Here is a 23,555-nt window from a genome sequence, read left to right as displayed (position 1 = left end):
AAGATTTCACTGCTTGTTGCATGCAAGAGAATTAAAATATGATCGCCCACAACTGCTGGAAAAATTGCAAATGTCTGTTGCAATGTTGCATAATATTTGTCACCACAAGTCACCCGATGTTGAAAATGATATCACACAAGAACTATAGGGAGCAGTTCTGCCAACAGATTTTGAAACACCATTAAGAGCTGCTGCTCTTAAAATCTGAGATAATTTAATTTTAACGCGATTTTAAAACTAAGGATGATAAATATTTTGATTGTATGTATTTGTTTCAACTGCTGAGTACAAATAATACATATAAAAAATTTTTACCTTTCTAAAAAATAATAAATCAATTTTATTTCAAAAAACACATATTACAGATATTTTAAACTTTGCTTTTTCATGTGAAAACGTTTTGCGGGGGTTCAGTTTTACATTTCAGTGATTAAGACATAGTACTGATTGATAATTCCCATAATATAAATAATCAGAATAACGTATTTGCAGTACCTTATTATATACTTGAGAAAACACATATACTTTTTTCTGCTTGTTATAAATTTTTTTTGAGGAAATCTACTGATAAAAATGACAAAATGTTAGAGAAAGGCAAATGTAATATTTCAAAGTTAGGCAATATTTTTAATATGAAGATTTCGTGTGACCTCATTTAATTTAAGATTTGGGATTCTAATTTGATAATCACCAACACAAACACAAAATTTCCTGGAAATTGAAATGATTCATTCGTGCGGGGATCTTCCGGAGTTAAGTACACACTTTCAATACATTTTGAAACTGGTTCCTGGCTTCTAGGCAAACAATTTCTGAGTTTTGTGAGACCTATAAATTGAAACTGTTTTATATCAGTAATTGCCGTAACGTTCCACCTTTTTTTCATGTGGTATATCTCTTTCTGAAATTAACATTTCGCTGTCTGCTGCATGCAAGAGAATTAAAAGATCATCTCCCACAACTGCTGCAAAAATTGCAAATGTCTGTTGCAATGTTGCATAATATTTGTCACCACAAGTCAGCCGATGTTGAAAATGATTTCACGCAAGAACTATGGGAACCAGTTCTGGCAACAGATTTTGAAACACCATTAAGAGCTGGTTCAATTTTACATTTCAATGATTAAGATATAGTACTGATTGATAATTCCCATAATATAAATAATCAGAAGAACGTATACACAGTACCTTATATTTATTATATGCTTGAGAAAACATATATACTTTTTTTTGCTTGTTATAAATTTTTTTGAATAAATCTAATGATAAAAATGACAAAATGTTAGAGAAAGGCAAATATATTTTCATATAAAGATTTCGTGTGTCCTCATTTATTTAATATTTGCGATTCTAATTTGATAATCACCAACACAAATACAAAATTTCCTAACAATTGCCATGATTCATTTATGTAGCAATCTTCGGGAGTTAGGCACACACTTTCAATACACTTTGAAACTGGTTTCTGGCTTCTAGGCAAACAATTTCTGAGTTTTGTGAGACCTATAAATTGAAAGTGTTTTATATCAGTAATTGTGGTAACGTTCCGCCTTTTTTTTTTATGTGGTATATCTCTTTCTGAAATTAAGATTTCGCTGCCTGTTGCATGCAAGAGAATTAAAATATGATCGCCCACAACTGCTGGAAAAATTGTAAATGTCTGTTGCAATGTTACATAATATTAGTCACCACAAGTCATCCGATGTTGAAAATGATTTCACGCAAAAACTATGGGGACCAGTTCTGCCAAAAGATTTTGAAACACCATTAAGAGCTGCTGCTCAGATAATTTAATTTTAACGAAGTTTTAAAACTAAAGATGATAAATATTTTGATTGTATGTATTTGTTTCAACTGCTGAGGTTATAAAAGTACAAATGATACATATCCAAAATTTTTACCTTTTTAAAAAATAATAAATCAATATTTTTTCAAAAATACACACTACAGATATTTTAAACTTTGTTTTCTCATGTGAAAACTTTTTGGGGGGGGCGGTTTCAATTTAATTTATTTTATTTTACTTTCCATCAGTGCACATTGTTTTTCTGCAGCCAGTGCTCACCTTTCAGCTGTAATAGCTAATCTTTTAGTTGCGGCGACTGTTCTTCTTTCTGCTGTTTTTTTTTTTTTTTTTTTTTTTTTTTTTTTTTTTTTTTTTTGGTTCATAAAACTGTAGCTTCTGTTTATATAATACAATCTGTAGTTCTAATAATTTTACTTCTTTTTCTTTATTCTCAGCTATCTGCAAATGATGTTGAGCAGTGTTTTTGTGGCTTTGAATAAGCTTGAGGTTTCTGTGCTGCTGTAGGCTTTTGCTTCGTTTTAGAATCTGAAAACAGTAATTGAAATTCAGCTATCATGCCAGTATAAATAAAAAAATTCCTGAAAAGTATTTTATCTTTAATTACAGTTAAACGATAATCCTTCATATGATCTCCATTATTTAAATACATTGGTGTGCAAAACTTAAGATGAAGTAGTAAAATTAGCATAAAAGTGGAACAAGGCAGCAGAATAAGCCAAAAGAGCAAATAGGAGATATACTTGGGCCCAGAATTACATATATATGGGCAATGCATGTACATATATATGGCACAACTTAGGAAGAGGAGTGATTGAAAAGATGTCGAGCACAGGTGGTGTTTGCTCAGCAGCAATTTAGTTATAAAGTTATTTGCATGGTGTACAGTACTTTCAGTGGCATTGAATTTGCTACTACTGTATGACATAGTCAAAAGGCAATCCAGGAAATGTTGTCTGGCTGACTTACACGAGGTCGTATCATTGGGAAGTCGGCAGAAGGTTAAAGTGTGATGACTATATTGGAGAGCATTTCAGATGGCAGAAACAACTATTCAAGCATTCAGAAGTGGCCGTCCTCGAGCAACACCGTGTTGCATGACTGTTATGTTGTCCTACCAGTGAGATAATGGAAGATATTGCAGATGATATTTTCATGCAAGGCTCCTGTCACATAGACATTTCTGTCTTCTCTCCAGTTGTGATCTGAACTATTTTTTCAGTAAACTGCCTTTTGATTCCCAGGTTGAATGTATCTGCTCCTTTTCCTACTTACAAAACCAATTTGCACACCAGTGTTATGTTAAACATTGAACTTGATATTTTAAATTGTTTGATATTTTTAAACAGTAATCATATTTGAGGATTCTTTGTTCTAAGCTTCTGCATTTTGCTATTATATCTTTGTTCTGAAATCTTTGTTCTGAAATTGTCAAAATCTTTGTTCTGAAAATAAAATTGTCAGATAACAGATAAGGGATAAGGGATGTTTTTTAGAGGATTTATGGTAAAGTTTTAAATAATGATTTGAAAATAAAACAGTGTAGCTTTCTATCAAAAAGAAATCATGAAAATTTTAGTTAGAACATTTAATTCTTAAAGTGAGTTTAAAACTTTTAAAAATAGTTAAATTTGACTCATCACTTGAAACACTCGGAATAATCTCAGATGATGTATCCAAGTTGACATCATACTGCAATAATATGTTTTCTTGTGACAACATATTTTCCTGGCATGATACATCCTCCTGAAATGAAAGCTGTTATGATGACTGTAAATATACATTACTAAGAAATATAATACAAATAGAACACCACTTTGAAAATATCTATTATTAACAATTTATACAAATAAACATTGCTTTGTGTACTTCATTACAAACAAAAAGCTTTTATTTAAGGCAAAATAAAACCACTGAAGTTCAACAGAATTACAACATTTAAAATAGCATTTTTTCATTTAAATAGCAAACTGAAAGTTATAAATGTTGTAAAAATAATATATAACATAAGCATTACTTTATGTACTCAAAAACCTGTTATCAGCACGAAGCTCAAAAGTTATATGGTATGATTTTTAAAAAACTGTTAAAAATAAGACGAATATGCATTATATGTATATACTGCATTTTCAAACTTGATAACTAGGTGCAGAGACTTATTCTCTTCTCTGAGAAATATTAACACAACTGAAAGTTATTTTCACTTTTATATGCAACATTTACAAATATACCTTGTGAAATTAAATGGAGAAAAAATAATATGAACATTATTTAAAGTTAAAACACAGAATCTAAAATATAAATGTGAATATAGACAAGCAAAATGTCATAATATTGAACTACAATTCTGATATATATGTACATTTTTACTTTATAGTGCATACAGTTTTGCTGCACTTATTTCCTAACATGATCTACTCAGATACTTCCTCATTTCCACTTGACATAACGATGCCGAAAAGTGAAATTACCCTTTCCTCTTTTAATGGTGTCAAAACTGTTTAGTATCCGGACCTCCTTCAGTTCCTCTTTTATCCTGAGATATTTCTGCTGCTTTTTTCTTGATGGAAAATGAGCAATCTCTCCATGTCTATGTAACGCAGATGTATTGATTAAATAAAATTTCTGATTTGAATTGAGTCAAAAAATTATTGACAAGCTCATATGTATATTTTGTCACACTTGATGGAATTATAATTGTTGTGACATTGGTATAATTTAAATTTACACTTCTTTTCTGCTCCATAATAATATTTTCTGATCTGTTAATCATTCACATGCAGATACTCACATGTACAGGATGCTTAAAAATGAATCATATAAAATTAGATTATGTTCGTAAGCATGCTATATAGAAAGATATAATCTAACAGAATTATAAAATATATTCATGCTCTGGAGGGCACATGTTAAAGATATGTAGTCACATATCAAACTCGCAAACTTACCCTTTTAATTCTAAGAAAATTTTTCATATGTTATAATGATGTTATGAATGTTAAAAAAAAATAATAAGATACGTGTGCCAATCACAATATTTACTTAATGTTTGCTGGCAACAGTAGTGCTGTTGTCCCTATCTGGTGTGCATTACTGTGGTTGCTCGTTTCCATATAACCAAATATTCCCAATATATTTGTTTGTTCAACCTGGGCTATGTCATTTATTTAACCCACGAATAATTTAAATTTTAACCTGTTATCAGCACGAAGCTCAAAAGGAAATGCCATAACGATCGAGGATTGAAGATCGCATCAAAGCCTAACCACATTGTGAATTTGAAGTGAGCTGGATAACAATCCTTTGACAAAGTAAATATTTTTTTTCTAATGAATTTAGCTTCAATATATTTACTTGAAGAATGACATCTGAAGATTATAAAATGCTGAAATTAAACGGTGACAATTATCATACATGATGTATCCCTTCGCGTGCCGTGCCGGTGCAGAAGAGATGTTGGGAAGCAGAGGAACCTGGATATGGAGTTGAAATGAATGAAGCGGAGAGGAAAAAGAGTGATGAAGCTGTTACCCTATTATTCTTCATAGTTGAAGATACATTTCTAGATGATATTGGAGATTGTGTTAGAGCCAGAGATGCCTGGAACTGTTTAAAAAAATGCATACAAAATTTTGTTTGCTTCACGTACTACAACTTATGAGAGAATTCTTCATATTTATGAAGCCAAATGAGTTTGTCAATCCTATCTAGCAAGATTAATGGACTTACATAGAAAATTAGCTAATGGTGGATATGCATTCACAGATAGAGAAGTGGCCTTAGTGATGCTATTGGGACTGCCTAGAAGTTATAAATTGCTCATCCTAAGTTTGGAAAAAGACGAAGCAAATCTGACAACTTCGATTGTGAAACCAAGGCTACTTGTAAAAGAGAAACGTATAGTTAGAAATGAGAGTCCAGCCAAAGTGTATCATGAAGAACAAGCTCTTCACATTAAAAGTTCTGCCACCAACCAGAAGAAGCCTGCATTTGGAAAACCCATGAAGGAGTATATAGCTAAAAGGTCAAACGAAGAAGAAACTAACAGAGGAAGAAATACTAAATGCTTCAGCTGTGGCCAATGGGGGCACATCTCTAAAAATTGTGAAGAGGCCAAATATCAGAACCAAAGCAGTGCCAAAACTGCAGTTGACCTCAAGACATTGTACCTCTGGCAAAAGAAGAAAATCAAGGAAAAGTAATCTGTGGATTTTAGACAGTGGAGCTACAGAACACATCACCTCTGATAAAACAAAATTCTCAGACCTTAAGAAGTACACATCTGAAGTTGAAGTTGCTATTAAGAAAGAATAAAGGTCACTGGAATTGGAAATTTACAAGTTGGATGAAGTTGGAGAAGAAGTTCTCCAACTGAGAAAAAAAAACGTCACTATTGAAAATATCCTATATGTTCCAGAACTAGGAGGAAATCTATTATCCATTGGTAGAATTGAAGAAAGAGGCTTAAAAGTAGAATTTGCGGAAGGAAAAGCTAAAGTGATTGGTAAGAATGGAGACACTCTTCTATCTGGTGAGAAAAAAGGAAGACTGTACATAATGGAAGAAAAGATGACAGCTGCCTACATTACGAAAACTGAAAGTGCCGACTTGTTGCATCGTAGACTTGGGCATCCACACTCTTGTACAACAAAAAAAATATTATCCCCACTGTCTGAAACCTGAAATCAACAATATTAGTAAATGCACCTTGCCAAGTCTGTATCCATGGAAAAATGAAAAGGAAGAAATTTCTAAAGGCCGCTAGTACAAGAGCTAAAGGCATTCTAGAAGATATCGTTGTTAAAATTTCTCCCCCTTCCTTTGCAGGCTCAAATTACTTTGTGACTTTCACGGATGAATTTTCTCACTATACCACGGCATCCTCTATGAAAGCCAAAAGTGAAGTACTAGAAAAACTTGAGGAGTACCGTTGCATGGTAGAAAATCTCCAAAACAGAAAAATCAAATTCCTGAGAAATGACAATGGTGGGGAATATATAAGTGAAAAGTCTGACAAGTACACACATGGGATCCAAAGACAACTAACTGTATCTGACACACTCCAACAAAATGGTCTGGCAGAAAGACTGAACCAAACATTGATAAACATGACAAGATGCTTACTTATAGAGTCCGGAGCAGATCACAGGTTTTGGGCTGAAGCAATGGGCACTGCAGCCTATCTCCACAACAAGCGCCCGTTTATGGCAATTGATGGCGATATTCCAGAGAAATGATGGTCAGGGTCTGGAAGCGAAACAGACCACCTCAGAGTTTTCGGATGCAGAGCCTGGAGTCATATTCGCTCACATTCAAAAGGAAGCAAGCTTGATCCTAAAGCTACAGAATGTGTTTTTGCGGGCTATCCTAAAGGAGTTAAGGGCTACAAATTGTATGACATCAAGAAGAAACATTTTATTGTCAGCAGAGATGTCATTTTTGAAGAAAATGTTTCCCTCTTAAAACTAAGCAAGTGTGACAATCCTGCAGAAGAAGCTTCCCTTAAAATTGAAGACTTTGAATCAGAATATCCCTTGGACCTATCTGAGACAGAAGCTCGTGACTCATCTCTAGATCACATAACTTCTGGTGTAAATGACTTGGATGAAACCCAAAGTCTAAATACAGATTCGATTGACCAAAATTCTGAAAGATGTCCAGACCTACACCTTGAAAATACTCCAGATTACCAAGATGAAGGATAATCAGTTATACAGATACAAGACGTTGTTAACAACCTATACCCTGAAGTCGAAGGAGCAGCCAGAAATCTTACCCATCGGAGTGAGAGAGGTGAAAGAAGAAACACCAGAATTCCTAAACATTTCAAAGATTTTTATCTGTACAATGCCCAAGAGATACAATAATCTGAAAAAAAAGGACCCAATAACTCTAAAAGATGTCCTGAAATCAACCGAAGCTGACATGTGGTTAAAAGCCATTGAGGAAGAAATTCATAACCTCACTCAAGCTCAAACATGGGAACTAACTATTAAACCACCAGGAGCCAAGATAATACCATCCAGATGGTTGTTTCATAAGAAAAAAGACGAGATTGGGAACCGAGCAAAATTACAAGCCTGATTGGTGGCAAAAGGCGATCTGTAAATACCCGAAGTGGACTTTCAAGGCACCTTTTCACCAGTCATCAAACTTAAATCTGTAAGATTACTGCTTGCCGTAGCTGCAGAGAAAAAGCCAGAGGTTCACCAAATGAATGTGACAGCTGCATATCTTAATGGAATTCTAAAAGAGGATATATATATGGCACAGCCAGAAGGCTGCATTGAGAAAGGAAAAGAACATCTTGTCTGCCACCTGAAGAAAAGCATTTATGGTCTCCGACAATCAGGACGTGCATGGAATACTTGCTTGAAAGACTCCCTGATCCAGTATGGATTGAAAAGATCAAGTGCAGACCCTTGTATTTACTTTTGTCATAAGAAGAACATCATAATTGGAGTTTATGTTGATGATCTCCTGATAGTTCTCCTGATAGCTGAACATGCTAGAGATAAATGAATTCAAGGAAAGCATCAAGAAAAGGTTCAATGTCAAGGACCTAGGTCCTGCAAGCCAGATATTATCCATGAAAATATGGAAAGAAGAAAATGGATCATCTACACTAGATTAAATCGTTTATGTATCAGAGAGTCTAGAAACATTTAAAATGACTGAAGCAAAATGTGCATCCACGCCACTGGACCCCAGCATAAAATATAAGAAGGTAGATGAACAACAGTAGGAGGAAATCAAAGAAAACAGCAAGGAAATCCCTTACAGATAGGCTATAGGAAGTCTCCTTTATCTGACTTGTGGTACTCGTCCAGACATGGCTTATTCCTCCACCTACATGAGCCAATTTAATGAAAAACACACTGAAGAACACTGGAGAGGTGTGAAACACATTCTAAGATACCTAAAGGGAGCACAACTCAAAATGTTGAGATTCCAGAAGACAGGTGAGCCCCTTCAAGTCTACTCAGATGCTGACTGGGGAGGTGACAGAATTGACCGTAAATCTTACAGTCGTTATATAATGCTACTCGCAGGTGCTCCAATCTCATGGTCGAGCAAGAAGCAACCCACAACAGCTTTATTGTTGACAGAACCAGAGTATGTGGCGATGTGTCACACAGCCAAGGAAATCCTATGGATTAAATATCTGATGAAGAAAATCTGTACTGAATTAGCTGCTTCACCTCAAAAAGTGTTAGTCGACAACTAGGGAGCAATATTCCTAGCCAAGAACAATGTTACTTCTGAAGTAAGCACATCGATATTAAATTTCATTTTCTGAGAGACCTAGTGATAGAAAATGTGATTGTATTTGATCATGTGCCATCCAGCGACAATCTCACTGATCTCCTAACTAAGCAGACCTCGAAAAAACTTTTACGTGACATGAACTATGCCAGGACTTGCATGTAAAAATGATCTCCTTCGAATTTTGTGACTGAACATAAACCCTTATGGTTATAACTGTGTAGAAACTTGACTTAAAACTCGAGAAAGAAGCCTAGATACTAATTTTCTTAATTATTTCTATGTAAACATTGTGTTTCCTAGTATAACTTAATATGTGTTCATTTAATGATACAATTCATAAGTAGAGGTCAATAGTGTTTAAGCATGTAATAGAAACTACATTGTTTTTCTGTAAATGTGTACAACCACAGCATGATTAATTTTTTATGGAAGTATGTAAATATCTTGCACATAGTGTGACTGACAGGGGACATATTAAAAAAATAAGATATGCGTGTCAATCACAATATTTACTTAATGTTAGTTGGCAACACTAGTGCTGTTCTCGTGTTGTCCTTATCTGGTGTGCATTACTGTGGTTGCTCGTTTCCCTGTAACCAAATATTTCCAATATATTTGTTTAACCTGGACTATGTCATTTATTTAACCCACGATATAATACGTTTACGCATGCGCGTTTAATGTATAACGGACACTATAAGCTAGGCTAAAATTATCTAATTCAGTTAATGTTGAAGATTGCATTGTTCCTTAATCTTCTAATTGGATCAGGCTTATTATTTTTTGCAGACTGTTAGAGCAATTTTACAAAAAGTAAGCTTGAACTTTCGATTATGTCAAAAAGAGTTTCCGATTCTGGAGCTGCCAAAAGATCTACAAAGCAAAAGCATGTTTCGATGTCCATCAAACAAAAAGTGGAACTGCTGCAAAAAATGGATAAAGACATGAAGAAAGTGACAGAGAGATTAGTGAAAACGAAAACATTTTGATTGACAAGGTAGTCGGTATTCTTGGCACAGCAATTACAGGACTTGAACAGCAGAACTTTGTAACTGAACAAGAAATTATGTCGGTTTATAGAATTAAAGAGAAAGTATTAGCACATAAAATGAAGCAATTTAAACAACTTGCATTGAAAGAAATGTTTAATAAAGTAAACAAATATTAAGCTTTTTTTTTTTTTTTTTTTTTTTTTTTTTTGTAAATTTTGATACCCATTAGATCATAATTGTTCTTTATTTCATAAATTACAGTTTCATATTTTTAGAAAATTCCATTAATAATTCCATATCTAAAGAATATGGAATTATTGTGCAAATTGTTTGTGATAATGTTAAATAAAAAACTTCATTGAGCAAATTAGGCTTTGAATGCAATGATAAAATAGAATTTCGAAAAACATGTAATGAAATTTCACAAATATTGAGATATTCTTAAAAAGAAAACAAAATTAAAGTATAATTACTGATTTTTTTAAGAAAATAAACACATACCATATAAATGAAAAGTGATAATTTGAATTATACATGTTTTTATGTTATCCATGACCTGCTTTCCTAGCATTAGTTCAGCTAATCAAGAGTACACAGTATTCACAAATATTAACTCTTTGAAAGGTGGTTTGCATAAGGTAATACATGTTGTTTCCTTTTAATATAGCTCAAAATCTATTTTAAATCTATTTTAGAATTCTATTCTTAGAAAAATGTATATAAATGTTATAAATAATTGCCTATTTTAAACAATCAGATCACTGAACATAAATACACTGCAATTATTGGCAAGAATGAACTCCTTTTCACTGCATACTTTTTGAAATCTTAGAATCACAGCAAACAGCTGAGAATTCAGCTATCATAAATATGCAATCACGTTTAGACTGTTCCTCTTTTAATGATAACAGAAAGTTACTTTTCCCGACTGTTGAATTTTGCCTTCAATTTATAGTCACAAGTAAGATAATAAGATTTTCTCGAGGAGAATAAAGATAAAAGTATGGCTCTGAAAAGACCTTGAATCTATACAAACTTGTAAGTATTATCTTCTTGAATGTCATTTTCAAACCATTTGGTAAGCTCAGAAGTGCTTTTCAAAAACAGCAGTCTGCATGGTGTCTGTTAAATGTTTTTCCTACCATAACACAAACAGCCATGACCCAGTTCTAAAATCACACATGTTAAATACTGTTACTAGATTATTTTGCAGTAGACCTAGAAGACACTCACAGTCTTCCAAGACTCAGCAGCACATGGTTTGGGAATCACTGATATATATTAGCTACAAATTAATATACCTAAAGGCATTTTTTAATATTAGAATGGCTATGAAATGATGTAAATCTGCAACTGAATGAGAACAGTGAAATTCTAAAAATAATAAGAAATGAACAAAAAAGTAAAAACGAATAATTGACTAAGATGTAAAGATATTTATGTTTTTAAAAAATGTGATAATACAACAGCCATGAAAAATGCAGTTAGCTGTTTATTGATATCTATAATACAGTGAAAAGCCGTTAATCCGGACTCGTCGGGACTTCGGCGATTCCGGATTATCGATTTTTCCGGATAATAGATCATCAGTTTAAATCTCGTAAGATGGCATGCAGAAATTCTAACATTAAAAATATGAAACCGTAATATATGAAATAAAGAACAATTATGATCTAAAGGATATCAAAATTTACAAAAAAAAAAAAAAAAAAAAGAGCTTAATATATATTTGTTTACTTTATTAAACATTTCTTTCAATGTAAGTTGTTTAAGTTGCTTCGTTTTATGTGATAATACTTTCTCTTCTATAAACAGAATAGATTATGTCTCTTCTATAAATTATGTCTGCTTATAATTCTATAAACAGACATAATTTCTTGTTCAGTTACAAAGTTCCGCTGAAGTCCCGTAATTGCTGTGCCGAGAATACCGACTAACTTGTCAATCGAAATTTTTCGTTTTCACTAACCTCTCTGTCACCTTCTTCAAGTCTTTATCCATTTTTTGCACCAACTCCACTTTTTGTTTGATGGACATCGAAACATACTTTCGTTTTGTAGATCCTTTGGGAGCTCCAGCATCGGAAATTCTATTTGACATAATCGAAAGTTCAAGTTTACTTTTATAAAATTGCTCTTACAGTCTGCAAAAAATAATAAGCCTGATCCAATTAGAAGATTAAGGAACAATGCAATCTTCAACATTAACTGAATTAGATAATTTTAGCCTAGCTTATAGTGTCCGTTATACATTAAACGCGCATGCGTAAACGTATTATATCGTGGGTTAAATAAATGACATAGTCCAGGTTAAACAAATATATTGGAAATATTTGGTTACAGGGAAACGAGCAAATAGATAATTTTAGCTTATACTGTCCGTTATACATAAAACGCGCACGCGAAAACGTATTCTGCACTTGCGCACGCGCATATGCGCAGTCATAAAGGTCTTACGCGCACGCGTAAACGCCTATGCGCAAGTGTCAACGCGGCGCATGCGCAGAAAGTTCTTAGCTTTGAGGTCCGGATTATGGGTGTCCGAATTAACGACTTTTGACTGTATATAGTTTACCTGTATTTATATGATAGGAGCATAATTCATGAATAAATAAATCACTGATATAATCATGACTTGCTAAAAATTTTAAAAAAATTCAATTCAAATTCAATAGAAATATTCAACATGCCTATATGATGTCATATTTCAGTTATTTGATTCACAACACTTCTGCATAACACTTTAAGAAGAAAAAAATATTGTTAATGTAAAATTCCTTTTAGCAAATAGTTTACAAACATGTAAACTTTCAGAAAATTTCCATCAAACTTTTGCAAAATATCATATGTACGTAGGTGGATCCAAAATGAAGGTTGCAAGCATCAGCAATTGAAAGATAATTATTGTGGAGGGAATACTTTTCCCCAGATTGTAGACAAATGTCACTGCTTGTTTAGCAGCAGTTGTGCAGGTCGGTAGAGTAAGTTCGCAAACACGTCAAAGCATTTGAAATGGCAAGACATTTAGAAAAATGGTCTCATTTGGACAGTGATTTGCTATCCTGATTGAGTATCTGAAACAAGGCCATACTATCACTGCCAATCATTATTGCACCACTTTGACAAGGTTCCATGAAGTCACTCAATGCAAGTGCCCTGGCATGTTCAGCAATGGTGTCATAGTCCTGTATGACAATGCCCAGCCCCATACTGCTCACCAAATTCAAAAATTGTTGCAAAATTTTAAATCGGAAGTCTGGAGTCACCCCTATAGCCTCCAGTAGTCTGGAGGCACCCCATATAAGCCATTAAGGAACTATTTCTTTTCCTAAAATTTAAGGAACATTTATCTGGAATGAAATTCTTCTCAGGCAGTGATGTGAAAACAGCTACCGAGACTGGCTTAATGGATAGAGATATGATTCCTACCTAGCCAGGTTAAAAGAGTTGGTCCTGTGTTCAGATAAATGCTCAAATGGATTTGGTGATTACATGAAAAAATGATCGGCAAGTATGCCTCTAAATTGTCTTTTGTATTTTCTGTTTAGTATTAATAAATAAGGCTTTATTTCCCTTGTAACATTTTTTGGATCCACCATCGTAAAATTATACTTCTTTTCTCTACATATCTGCATTTTTGGATGGGCCAGTTCCTTCCACGTTTAAAACTTCATATTTTTTCCCCTCCCTTTGCTAAATGTGTTATCAATTTTACCACTTAATGCCTATGGATATTTTTTAAAAAATGTCACTATTAACTCGAACTGGTTAGTAGTAGTTTTTTTTATAACAACCATCCTCACTTAAAAGCACGTGAGAAACAACACATTTGACAACAAAATAGGTATTCCCCTAATACTCGAGCAATGTAGATGTGAGGCAGACTGGTTGTTCTGCAATAAACGTCACCTTCCGGAGAGAATTTAAATTCATTTTTTGGCAACAGAATTTGAAGGGGTCAAACTTGCTCTCTGCTGTCAATCGGAACAATGATTCCAACCATTTTTACGATATTAGTCTCGACAGAATCCAGATGATAAAAAAAAAAAATGTGGGAAATTTACGTATATTTCTGTGTAAAGTATACATTAGTGAAAAATTTTTTAAATGCATATAAATTTTCACTAAAAATATAAGTTAAAAAAGGGATAAATTTACATATACATGATAAATATACATAAATTCTCACCAAAAATATACGTAAACCCTTGAAATGTATGTATAGTATATGTAAAAACTATGAATAAAACACGATCATTTGTATGAGTATACCTAAATTTTATGTATACTGTCAAAATATATGTAAATATCTATGACTTTTTTCAGACACATTTTATATTTTTACGTTCAAGCTTTACACTTCTGATATGAAGGACCATTCCTAAACTGCACATATTCTTTACGCGCAATTTACGAATGCATGCTGCCTGGGTAATGTTCCATGAATTAAGAAAACAATGTCTCTAAAGAATTGTTCCTTTTCAGAAATAAAAATAGATATTTAATCTTCATGATGAGTTTAATGAGCACTTGATTGCAATTGCATCATCAGGCACTGTTATGCCGTAACCATCAGCACTATGACTGCCATCATTACATCTTTCAGGCAACAGGATAATATATAAGATATAAAAATATGAAGGAAAATTATTAACAAATTTAATTTAACTGGAACAAATTTCTAAATTAAGTAGCTTTTGCCCATTAATTTAGAAATTTATTTCAAGTACAAAAACTATAATAAACTTAATAATAAAAAAAATTATTTCCTGATAAATAAAAATAAATTAATTAATATGAAATAAAATTCTTATTAAAAATATGATTTCAAATAGACTTCTAATTCACAACTTTTGAACCTTTTTTTTTTTAATCTGTATGGTTACATTTGTTCTGATAATGCTATTTAGTCTAATAACATTAACAGACATGGAACGAATTAACACTATGTCTGAAACAATGACAAAGTCATGAGAAAGTTAAAAATAATGTTTTTATTTAAACAGAATTTAGAATACTCTTGAGCTATAATATAACCATGACTCATGGAGATGATTATAAATAGATCAGTCAAATTTAAGTTAAACTTGGAACAGTAGTTGACGTCACTCTATTAAACTTACAACTAAAAAAATCTTCAGAGTGATGTACCTAAACTTAAGGTAGGCAATAATGCTTACCTGTATAATCCTGGAGGAAGCTTTTTCTTCGAAAGTAGATTCGGATCTTCTTGCTGATACTTGCATTAAGAAGTCAGGTCATTTCAATATGAAATCAAATAGAGAGTTATTAAATAAACTCTTCATATCATTATCTTCATATCATTAGGCATTTTTAATACTACATCTTACTAACTACAATTATTTACAAAAGTAATGAATTGGAGAGCTCATACATTACCCAATTCCTCCAAATAATGTCTTTTATACAATCGTAACCAAACCAATGTGGGGTCTATTGCCAAAATCAAAAGTTCTGCAATGGAATGTGGGCGAAAGATGAAGTGAACCATGGGATATGAGAGAGTAGACAAAGACTACACAATTAATTATTATACTAATGGCAACTTTCAGAGCTGACAGAAAACTAACATGCAACATGCATGAAACATGTTCTGTCTTAAAACTCAAAACCTCAGTTTAAATACTGGCTACTCATTTGAATTCCTCAGAGGAATAGGGAAAGGGGAAGTTGTAGTTGTCTGAAATAACTGGTTAATTAACATAAAATTCTCACAAGTCCTATGATAATTTTTTAATTTCTACTTAATAACATGCTGTGTTAAGGACAATTTACCTCTTTCATTTTCCTTTAAACAAATAAATAAAACAGCCAAAATGAAATGAAATAAGATAACAACAAAAGGAATGCTGTCATACTCCCATTTCATTATTGCCTATTCCAATAATCTGGTCTACACCCAAGACTTTTTATCTCAAACAGATGATATGCAATAATAGCATAGTGGCACAAAATGTGTATGCAACATCCAGCCAAACTATACATTACGTCAGCAAAAGTCCTTATCCAGCCTTTATTTTCGAAACCATAGGTCACAGATATACACTTTCAATTTAAAATATGTTTTAAATGATGCAGAGATGATTAATGATGATATTTTCGTATATAATTTTGAATCAAACACAAAATCTAACTTTTTAAATGTTCCTCTATACTTATATTTAAAATATCTTGTACTTATATTTAAGAAGCTGGTTCTATAGTTAAGAAAATTCTGTAGTTGTTATAAAACCAAAATCACTGTATGACAAAAACTGACTGAGATATTTGATATTAAGTTAGGAATTATATTCTGGAGCCACACAAATTGAGGAGTGAAATGTTTACACTACCTACATAATTCAAAATTAAAACATTATTTAGTAAAAAGGTTTCTGATATTAAGAATTTATGTGAAGAGAATTTCTATGGAAATTATTGAGAAAAACATTGGTCAATATAATTTTTACGGAAATCTTATTCACAGGATCTTACATGATTAGCATTTGAGAAAATATTGATAGGCTTCAGTATTGGCATGTAGCCAACTTGTCATATTATTTGCATTGATTAAAAATGACAAATATTTGCACTTTAATGATTTTTAGGATGGCCAGATTATGATTCTGAAGTAATAAAATTTCATGGAAATATTAATATGTATTTTTAAATTACTTGTGTGGAAAATTCTTTTGGTATACCAAATGTAAATATATATATATATATATATATATATATAAAGGTACTAGCAAATCACAAAATATAATTGAATGGCATTTAAGTGGAAGAAATCCATCTCAAATTATTCTAATTTATTTATTAACCAACCTCTCAAAGCAAATTAAAAATTATGTCAAATGTTGAAAACTTTGAAACTAAATACCTAGGTAAATTTTTGTTGTGTTGTATCAGAGTCACAGTTTTTGTGTTTTATTTTTCAAAACAAACACAAAATTTTTCTTAAGCATATGTGATGGAGGAACATGTAAAATGCTAAATTTCATATTCTGTAAAATTTTTTGTTTATTTAGTTTTAAAATAGGAAAACATGAACCTTTGTTCTATTTGAAACATTTCTGTAATTAGAAGCCTATGCCTATGACCAATGGTTGCAAAATTTGCCGAGTATTGTGAATTTGAAAACTTATGTCATGAAATATTAACACGAATTCTTTGTATTCACCAGAATGGAGGAAAAAAAGATAGCATAAATACTAAATTGTACCATAAACTACTAATTATTAAGTGCTACATATACCATAAAGTATTATTAAGTATTGCAGTAGATTAAAAAAATACAGTCTCTCAGACATGGAATATGATGTTTTCAACAATTTTTAATTCATTGATTTACTTTCTGTCATACCTAAGCCACTAGTTATTTCAATACACCTTGTTTTCACCTGCAATTAAATGCACACTTATATATATATTTTTCAAAATGAGAAATCTTATATGTTCTTCTTTTTTTTTTTTTTTTTTTTTTTTTTTTTAGAAAATCATGTTTTACCTATGGAATAAAAACCAATTTTATATTTCAATATATAGAAATTAAATATGCAATAGGAGAATAAATACTATTTTATAATTTATCTCAAACAAAATAATAATGCCATACCACACTCTTAACTATAACCATAAGCCATACATTTATCACACTTCCAAAAAAAGTTTATTTTGGTTCACTTCTATCATAATAAAGTGACAAATATTCTTACCATGATTACAGGTCAAAGTTTTATTTCTAACAAATTCGGGATTGCAGTGGATTTAAAGAATATGGTTCCAACAATTTCGTGCTTCTGCTTCCAAAAATAAAACAAAACCAGAATAGAGAGGAAAGGTGGAAATATCCTCTTTTTAAACTTTATTAATGAAAATGGAACTTCAAATTTCATGGGATTTTATTATATCATGGGAATTTCATTATATCCTATTCAGGGCTTAATTTCTAAAATTAGAAGTGCCGGAGCCCGATGGAAGACTGTTAAGGAGGAAAGAAAAAAATAATAAATAAATAAAATAGCTAAGTTAAAATAATTAAATAATAAATTTAAATTAATATTGATATTAATTTAATTTAAGAATTAATTAATTAAATAATTGAATAAATAATAAATTTAAATTACGAAAAAGGTAAAGAGATAAACAGAAATATAAAAAGTTATTAAATTAATTTTAAATAGTTAAATAGAAAAAAAGTATTGGACCTTGTTTTATTTGGCACATCGGCTAGAAATACAATTCCACTTAGATGTTAAGAAGCAGCTCAGTCGATCTCCATTTTAATTTAAGCCTTGATTATACTTATAATGTGCTATTCCAAGGGATGACAGGTACCACTCATTTTTTGCAGCATACCAAGGAAAAAAGGTAAAACGATTAAAGCTCCACTAAGGAAAAAGTGACAATTCTAGAAACAGTATGATGATATGGAAAGAAATTTAACGGAAAAGTGTAGCTTTGAAAATGAAGAGGGAAGAATTCAAGACTTGTCGGTATGCTCTGTCAGTATAATTCTAGCCATCAAGCAGAAATTTTCCCTGAATACGTTTCCTGAATAAATTTTTCTGAATACAAAGTGAGAATAAACATAAGATTTTTCTGTTCAAGTGACAGCAGTCTCAACCTCTGTGCAAGGCTTGAGTGCGAGGGAAAGACAAGCCTACATTCAGAAGTTAGAATTGATTTTTAAGGCATGTTTTACTATAAAAAAAAAAAATATATATCAGTTAAAATTTTGGTTTACTTACATAAAAGAAGTGCCAATACCCTTTTATTTAGGGCTCCGGTGCGCTCCAGCTGAAGTTACAATTTATCTCGAAAACTGAGGAGTACCGGCGCAATTTAAGCTCTGATCATGTTTTTATAAAAAAAATGCTTAGAGTATATATATGGACTTAATATGCTTAGAGTATATATATGGACTTAATATGCTTAGAGTTTTAATTACTTGATATGCTAATTAATTTGCGATTGTTACAGCTCTTCAAATTGCTTGCAAAACACAGATAAATAAAATTTACAGTTTCATGGCAAGTAAGCTGGTTATGAGAAAAAATCATTATAACAAAAAGACTGCTGGCTACACATAAAAATATAATTTTGAAATTGAAAATAGTTTATTTTACTTCTAAATTAATAGTTTTATTTCCCTTTCTCTTATATTCAAAGATAATATCCAATATAACTAACATGAGGTACAACAATTTGCATTTATACATAAAATGTAAAACAAAAATCAATACGTAAAAGTGTACAAAAAAGGGAGATTAAAACAGTATATTCTTGACATACATGAAGATACATAATATGTAATTAATATTATATTTCTAAATTACTAATAAGAATTTTTCAATCATTCTGAGAATAAAATAAGTATTTAACATAAATAATAATGAAAAATTCTAAGTGTCTGTACAGAACATTATGTAAAATTGAATTTTTTAGTACTAAATATAAAAAATATTAAATACTGTGATAGTGAACATTGTTACAATGAGTAACAATATCAATGGTTTCTGAAATTGAATAATTATAATAAATTTGAATATCGGTAATGTAAATAAAAAGGTATTCAGGACTGAATTGACTGAAGGAAAGTTTAAAAGGTAAAGTGTAAGGCAATTTCAAATTATGGTGGATGAATATGCAGTTAATATTTGTATGGAAAGTATAGTACCATTAAAGGATTATTGGTTCAAAATAAAAGAACAGCATGTTTTTCTTCTGAAAATAAACTGTTCCTTTTATCCTCTCATGCAAGAAAAGTTGAAAGCTATCCTTTTTACAATTTAAGGTAATTTATTATTATGATTAAGCAATGTTTAAATGCAGTTCTCAAAAGTGACTGGCCAAATTTTGACAGGAATGGAGGTATTTCCAAATAACTCACAAGCCTCCATATATTCTTTAACCTTCAAAATTATAATTCTGCAGATTTATTCGTGTTAAAATTATTTCTGGGTTCTCTTCTATTATCTGGAGCAGATTCTGAAGTGTGTATATGTGAGTATGTATATAAGTGCATATATATTTGTGTGTATACACACACATACATACACAACATGCATACATAAACACATATATCCATACATGCATGGATACTTATGTATATTTCTGAATCTGGTCCCAATAACATTATGAGTACCAATTTCTGTTGCTGTTTCAAGCTGCTATTATCAGTTGCTTCAAGCGTAGAATAATACACCTGCAACATTTAGTTATATTTTTACATAATTTGATGAAAGAAGTTGGAACATTTAAAGCATTTTATTTCATTTGATTATGCAAAAAATAACAGTTCTGAATCAGTACACTCTAATGCCCATATATGAACTCTGCACGTTTAATGTGTTGCAAAAAGCATACATTTGTTCGATATACCAATTGCTAGTCATTTATGTATTCGAATGGAAATTTGGAATGTTCATTTTAGAGTATTGAAGTCAATGGAAGGAAAGTTTAATTGAAGAAATTTAAATATTCACATTCTACAGGATATTCTTTAATAAGATGAATAACAAGTTTTTTTTTATTTGTTTGTTTGTATGTTATGATGAAATGCAGTACTTACATATTAACTCATCGACCGGCTAAGTAGCATGATTGAGTACCAATTATGGACAAGATAATAATCTCATACACCAATTATGTAAGAGATATAAACATAATTGATTTAGCACCAATTATGTATTTAGAATTCTACAATAATGAATGATGACCACGGCTAAAATTTCCACCAGTGATCAACAGGATAATACATAAGTACCTGAAATATTTCATGGAATTGCAAATTTTTAAATATTATCCTGTTAAATATGCATAGTTGTAAAATAATAGAAGAATGTGATTCATGTGAATTTTAAACTGTAGTGAAATAGTGGATCTGCTATAAATGAGATATTATATGTCAGTCAAAGTCAAACGTATGAATTTTGGCCTTTTTCTAATATATTTCTACATTCAGAAATATTAAAAGTAATTTTTAAGTTCTAGAAAATATGTAAGTAGCAGATATGATGACACACTGTATTATCTGCAACATTATAATATCAGTAATATAACTTCATTCAGCAATATGTGCACTTTGTGAAATATTTGGTAGATAATAACAGTTCATTGTACCATCGAGTGAAAAATTAAATTTTTTGATACACGAACTCATATTTCAATATATTCTATTTTTAAAAATTTCAAAACCCACATACATTAAATTTTACAAAAACAGTCACCTTGAAATTTTGTTATAAAGGAATGTAATGACTAATATCAACATACTGCCATGGCTACAAAACCATGAAAATATGCAGTTCCTTATAAAATTTTCTTTAGACATTTTCAGAACCATTTACTTCTACAAAGATAGTTTTTAGTCCCATAACTTTTATGATCAAATTAAATTTCATAAATATCAACAATAATTAATTCCAATAAGCTTCCACCCATGTTCATAAAATTTAACATAATTTTTTTAAGAATAAGTTAATCAATTGCATTTAAATGCAGTTACTCACTAGCATACACGAGTTATACTAATTACCTAACTTATTAAAACTCGTACATGTTGTTGTGTGTAATACATGTAATTAGTAGTATCCAGATAATATTCAGCCTACCACTCTCTCAGTTAATACTCACTATTAATGAAAATCTAAAAAACACCACTTTCGTTAAGCAGATGTAAGAGCTTACACGTAATAAATACATATTCCTGAGGCAAACATAGCCAGCTTTTGTTTAAAACTGCCATTTCTTCCCAATAGAATACCTAAACATCTCAGTATTATTTACAAATTTAATGCAAGTTTGTTACATAGATAGTTTTATTCCTTACTATACTTACAATTAAATTAGCTAAGCATGTAATTTTCAGTTGCTTTCTCTGCATAATTTTCAAAGTTAGCATAAAGCCATACTCAAGGTAAATCTGCCTTGTGATAAATTTTAAACACCTTCTGCAACAACTACATTTTACATACTTTGCTAATTCACTACCATCCAACTAAACATTTTGTGACATAAATAACACACTCACCTAAGAGTTCACTGTAATAAAGAATCTGTAATTGCTGTAATAAACAAACACAGAATCGAACAAAAATTGCCACCAAATCAGAGTTTCAACTAATGCAGTAGAAAGTAAATAAAATTTTCCATAAACTGCCTAGATATAGATGATAAAATTAACGATAAATGAGTAACCCAATATTAGCTTTAGAAAAAAAAAAAAAAAAAAACTGCAAAAGGTTTCATACTTTTATTGCTGCCTGCATGAAATGCTATATGAATTAAACAAGCAGAAACTATTTTTACAAAATTAGTACATGATAAAATAAAGAACAAATGCTAGATGGGATTAAAAGAAATGAAAATTATAATATTCTTCTAGCACTACATCACTAAAGTTTTGGTATATCGCGAAGAAATATTTCAACAGCTTCAGACAGAAAAGTGTTCATTTTTACATACTCTACTGTAGGTAGGTTTTTCGGCAAGCATGTACGAATTGGAGAACTGAATTCCGCAATTCCTAATGAATTTGGCGCTTCAGAATCATTGCAAGACTTTTTCAGATTTTCCGTCAAACATTTACTAATTTTTCGCAATGCTTTTTTGCATAAATATGTTGGGGCTGAATCATGATTCTCCACGCAAAGTTTAGCAAAGAGTGTTTTAACCTCCCTTATGAATTGATTGAGAAGTATTGATGCCAGGACTCCTGCTCGAAATATATCATATGGAACAAATTCTGGACTCTGACACTTCATATGCTGTACAAAAGTATCTTTCTGATGTACAGGCAAGTCACCAATCAATTTTGTTAATAAATCGGAATAAATATCACCAGTCAAGCCATCATCGGAACTATAGCCACTAATAGTATTATATGCTCGCATTAAACGATCTTCAACAGCAGGATGATAAATTGTCATATCTTGCAAAAGATGTACAGCTTTTGCAACAAGATTCGTTTCACATTCCATTTGAAAATGCTCGGCAAGAAACCTGATTGGATCATTTGGTTTAATCTCTAACAAAGCCAAGAGAGCATGTTGTAAAACACTATCAAGATTTTCTTCCTCCATAGCAAAAAGACAGTGAGAAATTAATTCGTATTATAGGTAAAGTAATATTTTCAATTTCGCGTGTTCGTAGCAGACGATTCCTTAATGTTGTTGCCATTCGCATTATGGTATCGCTTTTCTAACCCTAACGTCAGAAATTCAAACTTCATACGCTTGTTAACTTATAAAAGAAAAAAAGACTCTATTTACTATTTCAGAGTTCTTTTTTAATACCAAAAGAAAAATCTATATTTGAAATAAAGTGTAACACAACAAATAGTAGGGTGCTACTGAAAGACGCCGTTGGATTTGTTTTGGCGTTATTACTCAGTTTGACTTTTCTTAACGTTCTTGTTGGAAAAGTTCGGAACTCTGAGGAGCAGTATCCTCTTCGTTAATTGTAGAAGAAGATAATCTTCTGTTTA

At 31.3% G+C, this 23,555-nt stretch overlaps 1 protein-coding gene and 1 pseudogene across 1 annotated transcript; one reads left to right on the top strand and one right to left on the bottom strand.

The window, feature by feature from the left end:
* Window positions 1–8,635: 8,635 nt before the first annotated feature.
* LOC118202673 (uncharacterized) lies at window positions 8,636–9,031 on the top strand (annotated as a pseudogene).
* A 13,276-nt stretch (window positions 9,032–22,307) lies between these two features.
* LOC118202675 (tubulin polyglutamylase complex subunit 1-like) lies at window positions 22,308–23,274 on the bottom strand. The gene has a single exon (XM_035374849.2). The coding sequence runs from the start codon at window positions 23,149–23,151 to the stop codon at window positions 22,465–22,467; it is 687 nt and encodes a 228-aa protein (XP_035230740.1). The 5' UTR covers window positions 23,152–23,274; the 3' UTR covers window positions 22,308–22,464.
* Window positions 23,275–23,555: the final 281 nt, after the last annotated feature.

The sequence above is a fragment of the Stegodyphus dumicola genome, chromosome X1 (genome assembly GCF_044657685.1).
Source record: "Stegodyphus dumicola isolate Sdum_Otavi_A_Nest chromosome X1, ASM4465768v1".
NCBI classification, from domain to species: domain Eukaryota; kingdom Metazoa; phylum Arthropoda; class Arachnida; order Araneae; family Eresidae; genus Stegodyphus; species Stegodyphus dumicola.
This window is presented reverse-complemented; position numbering and strand designations above follow the sequence as displayed.

Bases quoted from the DNA above. Each gene is read 5' to 3' on its own strand.
- LOC118202675 (XM_035374849.2), bottom strand. From the start codon at position 23,151: ATGGAGGAAGAAAATCTTGATAGTGTTTTACAACATGCTCTCTTGGCT.